The 14,153-nt window shown below is 48.1% G+C and overlaps 1 protein-coding gene across 2 annotated transcripts in view; it reads left to right on the plus strand.

Annotated features, from left to right (window-relative positions):
- Nucleotides 1-14,153, plus strand: part of rgl1 (ral guanine nucleotide dissociation stimulator-like 1) — a 29,540-nt gene that overhangs the window by 5,934 nt on the left and 9,453 nt on the right. Inside the window, exons 1-5 of one of the 2 annotated variants that reach the window (XM_012821674.3) lie at nt 7,279-7,520; nt 9,715-9,825; nt 11,573-11,781; nt 12,013-12,087; nt 13,024-13,217. In XM_012821674.3, the coding sequence (XP_012677128.2) occupies nt 7,476-7,520; nt 9,715-9,825; nt 11,573-11,781; nt 12,013-12,087; nt 13,024-13,217 (634 nt within the window). In that variant the 5' untranslated portion in view covers nt 7,279-7,475. Of the gene's footprint in view, nt 1-7,278; nt 7,521-9,714; nt 9,826-11,572; nt 11,782-12,012; nt 12,088-13,023; nt 13,218-14,153 lie in introns of those variants that run through there. The other variant, XM_031574586.2, reaches the window with a different exon arrangement.

Raw genomic sequence — 14,153 nt, forward strand, 5'->3', positions numbered from 1 at the left:
ACATGTCCGTCTGCGTGTGTATGTGTGTGTGTGTAGTTTGTCGTCATTTTCTGCTCAGATTCTTTATGTCTTTGTGTACATTGCCAGAGGCAGCCTTCAAAAACACGCGCAGTGGCCAATCTTCTTGGTTCTACTGTTGAACACAAAAATGGCTCGGTATGCCATGGAAACGTTATTCTGACCGTATTAATCAAACAAATAGAATCACCACCCCAAATGGCAAATGGACTGTGTTTATATAGCGCTTTTCTACTCATAGAGCACTCAAATCACTACTCAATAATTGATACTTTCACAATATATCAAGTACTTACAACTCAGTGGACACGCACAGGTGAACTTAAACACACCATACATGAACCTCCCTGCTTTCACCTCCAACTATGAAGATTGTTCTAGAATAGAACTCTGTTTATGGATCAATCTCATAGGCAAGGTGAGGCAAGTTTATTTATATAGCTCAATTCATACACATTGGTAATTCAATTGCTTTACAAGTGAGCAGATGAAAGGACCTAGACAAATAAAAGATTAAAACAGGAGGAGGGGACACAGATTAAAACATAGAAGGTATTCTTGGATCTACTGTCAAACACGCGCTCAAGAACCTTAAGGCATTCTGAGTTTTGGAAGCTATTGAGCTAATATTCTCAACATCCGTTTCTGTTGCCAGCGCAGTACTCTGGATCTCACACACACACACACACACACACACACACACACACACACACACACACACACACACACACACACACACACTTGTGTGATGCAGCGCAGTACTCTGGCTCTCTTTGGACTCGTGTGATGCAGGGCTGGTTGACAGCTAAACCCATAATAGCAGGGGCATTGCACAGAGAGAGTGTGTGATAGGGCGAGAATGAGAGGGAGAGAAGAAAAATAGAGAGAAAGAGAGAAGAAATTCCATAGCCAGTCCACACTATACCTCAGATTTAACACAGGCTTTGACAGAGGCCTTGAAACAGAACTTTGTAACAACACTTTTGTGCATGGCTGGCTATCTGAGCTCCCTGTCTCCCAGATCCATCAGCTCAATGTTAGTTCTGGTTGGGGAGCAGAGGCCCACGTGAAGACCCGATGGGATCAATAGTCTATAGGCTTTGGCCACCACCTCCCGCACACACGGCCAGGGTCATGAGACCACAAGGGGTGCTTAATCAACTGAAGCAGAAACTCCAGGCTGCAGTGGGTGGTGTGTGTGTGTGTGTGTGGTGTGTGTGTGAGTGGGGGGTCCATTGCCTTCACCCCTAATGAGGAAAAAGTGTTTGGCTTGAAGTCGTTTGCAGACATTTGTGAAGCTGTTGATGCAGACGCCTACAGGATCTCAGGCATCAGCTCAGTGTCCCCTTTAACCCTACTAAAACACACACACGCACCCCCATACACACACACACACACGCACACACACAGAGAAACACACACCCATACACACACTCACACTACACACACCCATAGACACACACAAACGCACACACACACACACACACACACACACACACACACACACACACACACACACACACACACACACACACACACACACACACACACACACACACACACACACACACACACATATGCACACACACTCACAGAAAGAAAACAGAGAGAGAGAGAGACCACAGGAAATCAGCCCCCTTTCCAACTCCTGGAGAACGGCGGCGGCTGGTAAACAATGTGTCCCCCCTCCCTCCCTCCCCCCTCCGCTCGCCGCTCTCGTCGGCTTGATCCCAGTCATGTGTCCTGGCTTACCGCAGGTCCTGCCAAGTGTGTGTGCATGTGTGTGTTTGCCTGTGACCGCTTGTGCATTTTCATTCTCAGAATTTGATTATCATCATCAATTTATATAACTACATTCCGCCCCTTCTCTCTAGCAGCCTGTGCTGTCGGTGCTCTAACTGGCACAATTACTGTCGTTCTGACATTATTATGGTTCCTTGCTTTGTGTACATGGACGCTAACTGGTCAAAAACACTTTGAATAGGAATTCAAGACACCAGGGTCAAGCCCATTGAGTCTAGCATTGGCTCTGTTAGTCATGAATATGCCACCTCAGCTTGTTCAGAGTACTCTTCCATGTCTCTGCCGCAAGACATAGCACTGTCAGCAATGTCCAAAACACATTCACAACAACAGTCCAGTCCTGCTAAGGGTGTCTAAGTAGAGTTTGCTGTGTTGTTAGACATGGAATAACATGGCTGTGTTGTGTTGCTGGACATAGACTAACATGATTGTTGTGTTGCTGATTGTTGTGTTGCTGGTCATAGACTAACATGGCTGTGTTGTGCTGCTGGTCATAGACTAACATGATTGTTGTGTTGCTGGACATAGACTAACATGATTGTTGTGTTGCTGGACATAGACTAACATGATTGTTGTGTTGCTGGACATAGACTAACATGATTGTTGTGTTGCTGGTCATAGACTAACATGATTGTTGTTTTGCTGATTGTTGTGTTGCTGGTCATAGACTAACATGGCTGTGTTGTGCTGCTGGACATAGACTAACATGATTGTTGTGTTGCTGGTCATAGACTAACATGATTGTTGTGTTGCTGGTCATAGACTAACATGATGGCTGTGTTGTGCTGCTGGTCATAGACTAACATGGCTGTGTTGTGTTGCTGGTCATAGACTAACATGGCTGTGTTGTGCTGCTGGTCATAGACTAACATGATTGTTGTGTTGCTGGTCATAGACTAACAGTGTGGTCCAGTCTAATGTTGTGCAGGTGGTGACAGATGGTATGACCTCACACACTGTGGCGGGCAGGCGGCCAGACGGGCACGGGTATACTGGTGGGGATGAGTGTGTGTGTGTGTGTGTGTGTGTGTGTGTGTGTGTGTGTGTGTGTGTGTGTGTGTGTGTGTGTGTTTGAGTGTGTGTGTATTTGGGGGTGGGGAGCACACACTGCCTAATTAGAGCTTATGAGCAGGGGGGGTGTTGGCCGAGGATACCAGGAGCACCCAAATCACTCTAATGCCCATAAACAATGGTCATATCCCACAACCTGGGATTATCCTTGTTTTTGTACCCCTGAATAGACCAGGTTGACCCCATAGCGGAGCAGTTATGTCTGGGCTGCACTGGTCCGAGGTCAGCCAATCAACTATAACACCTTGCTAGTGGAGCAGTGAAGAAGAATAGAAGCGGTGGTGCTGGGGAGAGCAGTGTGGAGGACACTTCCAAGGGACCTTCTCAAAGATTATTACCACACTTGGGAGGCTTGGGAGGGTGTCTGCTTGTCCACACAGGCGGCTCGCTCCATCCATGTAAATTGTAAACAGTGTATAGTTAAGGGGGAGCAGAGGACATTAAAGAGGAGAGTGGAGGCACTGTATGAAAGAACAGAGAGGGAAAGGTGGCTTTAATCAGAGAAAGGGGGGAAGCACATGGTACCAGGCTTTAAATGCACACACTAACAGCCCCCTTGGGCTAGTGGGAGTGAGAGACTTTTCAATCAGATTGCAGGGACTGGCGTCAGAAACGGTCATAACCCTCCATCGTAAAACTAAAGCTTGCAATCAATTCTTCTGGCACCGCCACCTGCCTTGTTGTTCCCAGTAGAGGCCATATCCATTACACAGTGCCCCCTAGTGGCGGTGGGTTTGTATGGGTTTGCATACACAATGTGATGAAATGTAAGCCACGAGTATAAACATATTTGCGGTGGTGAAAATGAAACCTAAAACGAAGGTCGTTACTCATCCGGCACGTCATCCGTGGGAGTGCTGCGCTGCACTGCTCTAAATTCTGAGAAGTGTGTCCACTCAGTGTTTGGTGCTGACAGAGTCCTTACTGAAAATCATGAAACTACAGACTCAGCTCCAGTGTTACTACATTTGAGAGAAGCTGAGGTCTTCCTTTTTTAAGATGTTTCAGTGAGGGGAATTCCTGATACACCGACAATTTGTACTCTATCTACCTATCTATCTATCTGTCTATCTGTCTGTCTGTCTGTCTGTCTGTCTGTCTGTCTGTCTGTCTGTCTGTCTGTCTGTCTGTCTGTCTGTCTGTCTGTCTGTCTGTCTGTCTGTCTGTAGGTTATGCCAGGGCTGTCAGACTGCTGTTGTTGTGGTGCTAATATGGAGGTCTGCGGGGCTCCTTCTGAGAAAACACTGCCCCTCCCCTCCAATCCACTCTGCCCCGGATCTCTCCCTCTCTCTACCCTGTCCCATGGACACATTGGATCTCTCCCTCTCTCTACACTGTCCCATGGACAGATTGGATCTCTCCCTCTCTCTACCCTGTCCCATGGACCATTCCCCTCTACTACACTGTCCCATGGACACATTGGATCTCTCCCTCTCTCTACCCTGTCCCATGGACACATTGGATCTCTCCCTCTCTCTACCCTGTCCCATGGACACATTGGATCTCTCCCTCTCTCTACCCTGTCCCATGGACACATTGCCGGCCTGTGTCATAAATCACGGACATGTTTGTGAGAGCCTGGGCCCAGAGAGCAGCCAAGTTGAAGATGGATCAGAGCCTGATTTGGCAAAACTCTTCCAGTAGTTTAGCTCTGAAAGTGTCTGCAGTGCTGACTACCTCCCTGGAGCAATTCTGGTTTCAACTTGAGCTGTGGCTCTGCCTGCTGTTTTGGGGAATATGGCATTGTAGCAAAGGGAGAGAGCAGTCACCTCTCCTGGCCTTGACCCTAGGTCTATGGGGTACCAAACCTGACCGCAATGCCAAAGAGCTCGCTGGTATGGCAGTCAGTGCACATACTCATCCCTAGTGACGGCACTCCGTCACAGGCATCCAGACCAGTCACAGGTAGCAGCTAACACTAGGACTACTGAGGCCCTGATCTAATTTATTTCTGTCTGCAAACAGATCTGTACTGCTGCTTTTCTTCCTGCAGTGCCCGCCTGGCGTCCAGGCCAGTCACAGGGAGCTTCAGTGTTTGGGATGGATGTGGCTCAGATAAGGTCCAGACCCAGATCTGCCTCCAGTACCAGCTGCCCTCTTACTGCCTTTGGCATTGGCAGTGCTGCTGCGTGGTCAGGTGTGCGAGAGATAGGTGTGCAGGCAGGTAGACAGACAGACAGACAGACAGACAGACAGACAGGCAGACAGACAGACAGACAGACAGACATGCAGGCAGACAGACAGACAGACAGACAGACAGGTGGGCAGACAGACAGACAGACAGACAGACAGACAGACAGACAGACAGACAGACAGACAGACAGACAGACAGACAGGCAAGCTGGCAGGCAGGCAGGCAGACAGGCAGACAGACAAGCAGGCAGGCAGCAGGCAGGCGGTGATGGAGCGGGGAGGCTGTGGGCAGGAAGAGGGAGATTTCCTGGAATGTGTGTTTTTCCCCCGCAGCGCTGCAATAACAGCCGCCTTGCTCCTCCTCTTTTCGCCCCGCGCCGCCGAGGCTGGCTGGCCCGGTACAGGCTGCTCCGCTGCCGAGAGGTAACACGGGGGAAGAAACTCGAGTTTGTACCCCCATCAGAGTGCATGAGTGGTGGGATACTGCCCCCCGTCCCCTGTCCCTGAGGGCCACTCAAAGGCCCAGGGATCAGAGACAGGGGTTTGGGGGGGAAGGATTGACCTTCACTGTGAAGTTCAGCGGGACTGCTGGTGCTGCTGTTGCTGCTGTGGTGTGTTTACCATTACATATCGCAGCAAGGATCAACCGCTCCAAGCCAAAAACTCTGTTTCCATGCAAACGCACTGCTCAGATTTTGACTAAGCTCCATGGAAAAGAAAAGAAAGAAGAAAACACGGCAGAAAACAGATTAAAAATCTAAACGGCTGCTTTCACAGACGTAGGGCTTCTCTCTGGTTCCCTGATGGTGGTCTCTGAAACACAACACAGATGACTAATGCGCGGCTCTCGGCGGCACAGTGCTGTCGTCATGGCCCTGAGATATAAGACGCGGGCCAAATCCACTGCGTCACACACAGCTCACCTCCCTGTAGTGGATTGATGGCCCCATGTCAGAATCTGTGAGATGGTAGTGGTGGGGGGGGGGGGGGGGGGGGGGGGGTTTTACATCAGATAGGTCGAACAGCATCCCTGACATGTTGACACGTAAAGGGATGACATCAGCTGCTCTGACTAGGGGCAGCTGTCACATGGGAGGGACCGGGAGGGGTCGTGACCTCTCCCACCACATCTTCAGGCTTCCCTCCCTTGGGACCCCTGTGGAGGACCTTAACCAGACCAGCCTGGGAATTGGCCTCCGGCCAAGGAGAAAGAGGGTGAGAGAGAGAGAGAGAGAAGAAAGATGGAGATAGAGAGTGAGGGAAGGGTGAGAGAATGTCCCAGGACAGACCCTGCTGTGATGGGCGCCAGTCTCCGTCCTCGTTGGCGCGTACCTTCTGACACTGAGTGTGACGCGATGTGTGATGTGTGTGTGACGTGGTCGAGCAGGCAGTAGGAGTGTGCTGATAGGCTGGGACTGGTGGCACATCTGTTCTGTGGAAATCCTTGTTCCCTTTCTTTCAATTTCTGCCAACACAACAGAGCCTCTGCACTCTGGATCCCCTCATAAATTGTATTGTGCTCTATTATGGAGAGTCATGGCTGGGAGCCAGTAGTGTGTGTGTGTGTGTGTGTGTGTGTGTGTGTGTGTGTGTGTGTGTGTGTGTGTGTTGTGTGTGTGTGTGTGTGTGTGTGTGATGAGTAGGAGTGAATGTGTGTGTGTGTGTGTGTGTGTGTGTGTGTGTGTGTGTGTGTGTGTGTGTGTGTGTGTGAATGAGTAGGAGTAGATAAATGTGTGTGTCTGTGTGTGTGTGTGAACCAGGCTGACCACATCAGGAGACTCCATCATCTCTGTCACTCCATAAAACACTCAACCCCCAGTGGGTATTCGTCACACAAGTCCCAGCTGCTCGCCAGCATCCACACACGCATAATAAACTGTACAACCAAACTAAATCACAAAGATGTATGATGGTGATATGCAGTCAGAAGCAGCCTACTACACTGCCGCTCCATAAGCTCGTGTATTTATCCCCGAAAATATCCACAACTGGTGTCAACTATCCTGAAATTGTCGAAAACTTAATATCATATCACATGTTCTCAATGGCCAATCGGTCTCTTAGCACAGATAGTTTAACATCATAGCTTCTCCTTCAAAACACCAGAGATTTCAGATACTTCTCATACTTCCGAATTCCCGTAAATCACCTCTTCTTAATTCTTATTGAGAAACATAACCGGCAACAGCTGGGGGTGGAGCGTGGAGCTGTGGGCGGAGTCGTGTCATTCACTGGCACAGAGACGGAGAAAAAGGGAGAGGAGTTTTGAAAGGGAGGAGGAGGTTTGCAGGGGAGGCCAAGGAAAAGACAAGAGTGCCGTGACGGGTTGTACGTGTGTACCAGAGAGGACTTTCTTGTGCTGGATCTTACTCCTTTATGTCCACCGGGATTGAAAACAACATTTTCCTCCGCGCTGGACTAATGCTGAGCTCCGATGCTAGTTCCGGACGATGAAAGAAGTGCTGACCATGAAATTCGCCTGGAAAGCTAAGATGGTAAAAACTTGAGCTGCACCAGCAGATTGTTGATTTTGCGGCTTGACTCGGCTCGGTCGGGGAGACGGGGGAGGAGGGAGGGATGGAGCATGAGGCTGGGAAAAGTAGCGGATAAAGGAAAAGAAAGGGGAGGGGGAGCGGGGGTAAATAAAAACTTAAAATTGCTTTTTGATTGTAACTTAATTGAACTGTTATTAGTTGAGTGTCCATTGCGGCAAACGTATGTATCCACTGTGCGTGTCAGTGAATATGATCCCTCTTGTGTAGTTTTTGAATGCTTGTCGAAAATGAAAAAGTTTTTGTTTAGTCGGGAAGAGAGAGTGAATGGGGGGGGGGACAATCGCAATTGCCTTGAGGCTAGTTCTCCACGGGCTCCAGCTGCGTCCTTGGGATTAACACACAAAAGCAAAATACATCAGACTGACCTGACACCGTTGTTGATATCTGGGCTGTATTGTTTCACACGTAGCTGGTAAAGATGGCTATTTTGATCCGGTAGGGGGTAGGAGCCAGTCTCTGTGTTGGTTTAGCCGTGCGCTCCACTGCATCTTTTTTCGTCATCAGCATCCCCCCCACAGACTTATTTAGGCTTATTTAGAAATAATGTTTGAGGTTAAGTTAAATATGTTCAATAATTAAAGCATAATATATATCTGACACTGAATTGTATGTCCACTTTCAAATTTGTACCTTTTGTGTTGTTCATCAGATTTGTTTATTCAATTTTTTTTGTGAAGGAATGTCCTAATAAACTGCTGTAACTGTTCTATGGTGTACATCAACAAGGGGGGGAAAAACCCCTTCCCCTCCCCAAAATGGAGTTTGAAGCTGACTGTGCTTTAAAAGCCCTCTTTGGAAAACATTGGAGTTTAGCACAAAGAGCGAGCCCAGTGGCCAGTCTGTGGACTCAGCAGGCTCAGGCCAGCGCGCCGAGACCTCCTGCCATTGTTTTTCACCGCCCAGAGCATGACTCACTGAGCCAAGTATTTATCTCGCCGCACTGTACAGGAAACGGCTAGGAAATATAGACACCGCTGGCCCGTTTGTTATCTCCCAGGCCCGGGTCAGCACCAGTCCTCTCTCTCTCTCTCTCTTGCTACCTCTCTCTTTCTTTCACGCCAAAGTACTGCAGTGATGTGAAGAGCTCCTCACAGCCCACACTGTGCTGGAGTTGCCATTGGTCGGGATGAATATACAGCGTCTGGTCACGCTCTTGTGGGCTCTGAGTGGAGTTTGGAGAGAACTCCAACCACTTTTATAAACATGACACAGCTTTTTCTGTATCCGCTGTGTCATTACTTTTCTCTTTTCCCCCCCAAAAAAGCGAGCAGTTTCCTCCCTGGGATATCAGCCTTGTTTTCACTCGCCTCTGTGCCCCCTGACTGAAATGGATACTATTGATTCAAGAGTGATTCACCGCCTGCTGTTGCTTTTTCTCAGGGGGTTCCTTGTGCAGACCATATCTTCCAGTCTGGATATTAGAACAGAGCACAGAGTGTTGTTTTCCAGTGATTTGGGGCTCCCAGAATGCAACCTGGGGTTTCGGCCGGAGTTGGAGCATTTTTATTGTCAGAAATCTGTGAAAGCTGTTAGCCTCTCACTGCAGCTCTCCTCAGTCACTGTGTTTGGGCCCGCCAGGTCTGATCTCAGCTCTCAGTGGAGGGGTGCGGTGCAGTGGGGGCCGGAGTGTGTGTGTGTGTGTGTGTGTGTGTGTGTGTGTGTGTGTGTGTGTGTGTGTGGTGGGGGAGTACCCTTTTCTCTAAAGTTGAGCTCTGGCAGACTCCACTGTGCATCTGCCCCGTTATATACTCAGCTGCCCCCACCCTGTGACTCTACTCCCTCCCCCCACATCTCTTTCTCTCTCTCTCTCTCCCTTTCTCTCTCTCGCTTTCTTTTTTTCTCTCTCTCTCTCTGTTGCCTCTATTGTTTCCCCCTAACAACATTTCCTATGCATTCATTTTTAGACCCCCTATTTTCCCCAATCATGGTCTATTTCAAGTGTCCATTCATATGCTTGGTTGACCCGCTTTCAGGCACTGTTCAGTGCAGGTGCTAGAGACAGCTTGCAGTGTTTTGACGGTGGCCCTCTTGTCTCTGTGTGTGTGTGTGTGTGTGTGTGTGTGTGTGTGTGTGTGTGTGTGTGTGTGTGTGTGTGTGTGTGTGTGTGTGTGTGTGTGTGTGTGTGTGTCCACAGAGCTCAGTGCAGGACTGGGGGGAGGAGGTGGAGGAGGGGGCCATCTACAACGTGACGCTCAAGAGAGTGCAGATCCAACAGGCGGCCAACAAGGGAGCGCGATGGCTGGGGGTGAGTTTTTTTTTTTGTTTGTTTTTTTGTCAGGGAGCCGTGCTCATTATGATGCGTCAACAGCACTGTTTAAAGCCGTCTAGCATGACACTCACAGTCTTAGGCCTCTTCAACATCACTTACATTGTTCTGACTGTTTAATGTGAGTGATATCGGTATGTATAACAGCGTATGAATGTTGAGTGTTTTATATGCCATTTTAGCAGTTGAATTATTAGATTTCTCATTTAAGAGAACATGTATGACATATTCAATAACATATATTGGAAATGGGAACCAAACGCTTCAACCGCTATTAAAAGATGGTTTTGGATCCAAGTGTGTAGTCATAGGCTGGATACGCAGTAACTGTCCGAAGGGGCAGAGTTATTGAGTTCGCTGCAGGAGCTGCAAGAGCTCTTGTGACTAGTAGCTGTGCAGTGTGGTTCTTTTTCTTGTTTTTATTATATATTGTAATAGAATCATAATTTACTACAATATATAAAAACACTTGATCAATAAATCAATACGTGGCAAATGTATTATGTAATCGCTAACAGTTCTCTCCATGGCTTTTCTGCTGTGTGAAGATATGTTTCTGGGTCACAGTTGAATTTAATGTTGCTGTAACATTTTCAACTTTATTTTCCATTGTACCACCACCCTACTGAAATAACATTTAAACAACATACAGTCACTGCCAATGTTTGCTATTGTTTGCCAAAATGAGGTAATTTCCTTACTTTCTTTTTTTCTTTTAGAGGCACTAGCTTACATATTATTAGCATATGAATCTATAGCCCCTTTGTTGGCCATTGGCTGTAATTGACCTAATTACCAGCAATACTTCAGTCCACTACATACCCGTATATTATTCAAAATCGACAAAGCGCTGTACTGAAATTATAAATTTGACATTACAAAGTTTACATTGCCTCCTTTTTCATTTCAGGCTATTGATTAATTATTTGTCGGTTGTTATGAGTTGTGTGTGAGTGAGTTAAAAGTACGGACTCCTCACTTGCATATGCAGACCTGGCGAGTCTGGCGAAGCCCCTAGTTGTCGTGGAGCCTATAGTCCGTCTCCTTCTTCATGTCCCTTATTCTCTTTCTTCTTTCTCTTTCTCTTTTCCTCCCTCTATCTCTCTCCTTCCCTGAGTGTGGGTGGAGGAGGGGACCCAGTGATTAAAAGCAGATTGGAGCGTTTCCTGTTGTAGCGTGCTAGCTGCAGCAAGGTCTCTACTCCCTCTTGCTCCCGTTCCCTTCTTTTTTCTCCTCTTCTCTCTCTCTTTCTCACACACTCTCACACACTCACACACACACACACACACACACACACACAGCCCCAGCAGATGCACAATAGTCGGACACATCTGCTGTAGTGTTAAACATGGCCCACCTTTGTCTTGTGTTAATCAGGTTCCATCTCTCCCCTTCCCTCTCTCTCCGTCGGCACATCCTCCCTACCCTACCTATTAGGAGCAAACGCTAATAACATGGGTGCCTGCCTCTCTTCTGTATTATGACCTGCTTTGGGTGAAAGCAAGTGTGCTATAATAATTATCCTCTGTGTCCTTCTCCCTCTCTCCTCCCTTCCACCTCTCTTTCCCTGCTCTATCATTTTATTTCTCTCTCTGTATCTCTCTCTTTCTAACTCTTTCTCTGTTTCTCTATCTATCTATTTCAACTCTCTCTCTCTTTCTATCTACCTCTCTCTCTCTCTCTCTCTCTCCTTCTCTCTCTCTGTCTATCTCTTTCCCTGTCCCAGGCGGAAGGCGACCGCTTGCCCCCGGGCCATACGATCAGTCAGCTTGAGACGTGTAAGATCCGTAGCATCCGCGCCGGCACTCTGGAGCGGCTGGTGGAGACACTGCTGACCGCGTTCGGGGACAACGATCTGACCTACACCAGCATCTTCCTGTCCACCTACCGCGCCTTCGCCAGCACGCAGGCCGTTCTGGAGCTGCTGCTCGACAGGTACTTACTCACACGAGTATGTCAATCTGAGCACAATGTTTCGGATGATTTGGATTTGGAGACCATAGAAATAGCTGAACGGGTATTTCGTCATTCAGACACAAAAAAAAACTGTGGTTCTTTTTATTGTTTTTTATTACATATCTCAAGTCCATAGTGGCTTTGTTTTGTTGTCTGAAGCCTCTGAGCGCGTTGTGCTAACGTGTCTCTTCCATCTCCTCCCCCCCTCAGGTACGGCAGTGTGGAGGACCGCGAGGGCGAGAGTGGCCCGTCCAGCCCCTGTGAGAGCCGGGGAGCCGTGAGGAAGTGAGTGCCTCAGAGGAACAATGGGAGGGAGAGCCAGCAGCCTCTTAGCGTAGCAATTTTAAACGAACCTAGAATAGAGCGCACCAAAAATAACAGCATTGTAATCATTGTAATCTTTCTCTCGCACAATGAGTGGTCTCAGTGCACTGGTACTGGCTGTGTGTGTTGGTGTTCAGATTTCTTCATGTACAAATCTGTGCTTTCCTGTAGTCTGTGTGCTGGCTTACACCTCGACAGGCTCAGTGTTTAATCATTATACTAGCTCTGGCATGTATGTGTTTCATCCTCTAAGTACACCGACCTCCATCTTGAGAGCCTGGCAGTATTAGAGCATGATGGTGTCATCTTTACTTCTTCAATTTACTCACTTAATCTACTCAGTATGACTGGATTCTGTTTTCTTGTTTTGGGGGTCATACTTGCATTAGTGCAGATCAGTGTGTCTTTGTGGACTTTTTGTGCGCATGAGTAAGTGTTGAGTGTTGTGTTGTTGGTGCTCGGTGAGTCATTTTAACTCGGTGTACATTTATTGTTATGTGGTGACTTCCATCATAAGGGGCTGACTGAGTCAGTGTTCTCTCCGAGCAGTGGCACTGGGCGAAAGCATTGTCGAGTGAGCGAGAGGGTTTATAATGATACAGAGACTATCATTTAATGGTGGTAGTTGTTTCACAGTGCTTTTTGGAAACCCACCCATCTTAAGGAACTGACTCGATCAGTGTTCTGTCAATGAGGTCCCACTGATTTGTGAGGGATTGATGTCTGTGCGCCTCCCGGTGTTGCCATGTATTTACTCATATCTGTGTCACTGCCTGCCAGTGTGCTTGCCTGTATGCATTAGCAAAACATTGTCTGTTGTGGTGTTGTCTCCCAGTGTACCGTGTGTGTGTCCTCACCCGTGTGTGTGTGTGTGTGTGTGTGTGTCTGTCCTGTCAGTGTGTTGGCGTCCATCCTGAGAGCGTGGCTGGATCAGTGTCCAGAGGACTTCCAGGAGCCGCCGGACTACACGTGTCTGACGCTCGTGCTGGACTTCCTGCAGAGGGCGCTCCCCAGCTCCGAGGCCCTGCGCCGCGCCAAGAGCCTCCTGGAGCAGCTGAGGAGCCAAGCCAGCCTGGAGGGCGAGACGGACGGTTAGGCCCACAAACAAAACTTTTACCTCTCCAGCTTACTCTCTTTCTTTCTCTTCATACAGTGGGGAAAATAAGTATTTGAACCCCTGCCGATTTCGCAAGTTTGGCCACTTGCAAAGAAATGTGTGATCTATAATTGTAATAGTAGGTGTATTTTAACAGTGAGAAACAGAATATCAACAAAAAAAATCCAGAAAACTGCATTTTATAACATTTATGACTTAATTTGCATTTGATGCAGAAAATAAGTAATTGAACCCCTAGCAAAACATGACTTAGTACTTGGTGGAATAACCCTTGTTGGCAAGCACAGACGTCAGACTTTTCTTGTAGTTGGTCACCAGGTTTACACACATCTCAGGAGGGATTTTGGTCCACTCCTCTTTGCAGATCCTCTCCAAATCCTTAAGGTTGCGTTTTCAATGGGAGGGAATGAGGTTCAAGCCCAATATTCCACGTTACATGGCCCCATCCATAGTCCCCTTGATGCAGTGGAGTCGTCCTGTACCCTTGGCAGAGAAACAGGCCCAAAGCATAATGTTTCCACCTCCATGCTTGACGGTGGGGATGGTGTTCTTGGGGTCATATTCAGCATTCTTCCCCCTCCAAACGCGGCAAGTCGAGAGCTTGATTTTGGTCTCATCTGACCTCATCCTGTCTCCCAATCCTCCTTAGAATCATTCAAGTGGCAAACTTCAGACGGCCCTGTACATGTGCTTCCTTGAGCAGGGGGACCTTGCGAGTGCTGCAGTACTTCAAACCATTACGGCGTAGTGTGTTGCCAATGGTTTTCTTGGTGACTGTGGTCCCAGCTGCCTTGAGATCATTCACAAGCTCCCCCTGTGTAGTTCTGGGGTTATTCTGCACCTTTCGGATGATCACCGATACCGCACAAGGGGATATCTTGCATGGAGCCCCAGACCTAGAGCGATTGAC

Source organism: Clupea harengus, chromosome 10, assembly GCF_900700415.2.
Source record: "Clupea harengus chromosome 10, Ch_v2.0.2, whole genome shotgun sequence".
NCBI lineage: Eukaryota > Metazoa > Chordata > Actinopteri > Clupeiformes > Clupeidae > Clupea > Clupea harengus.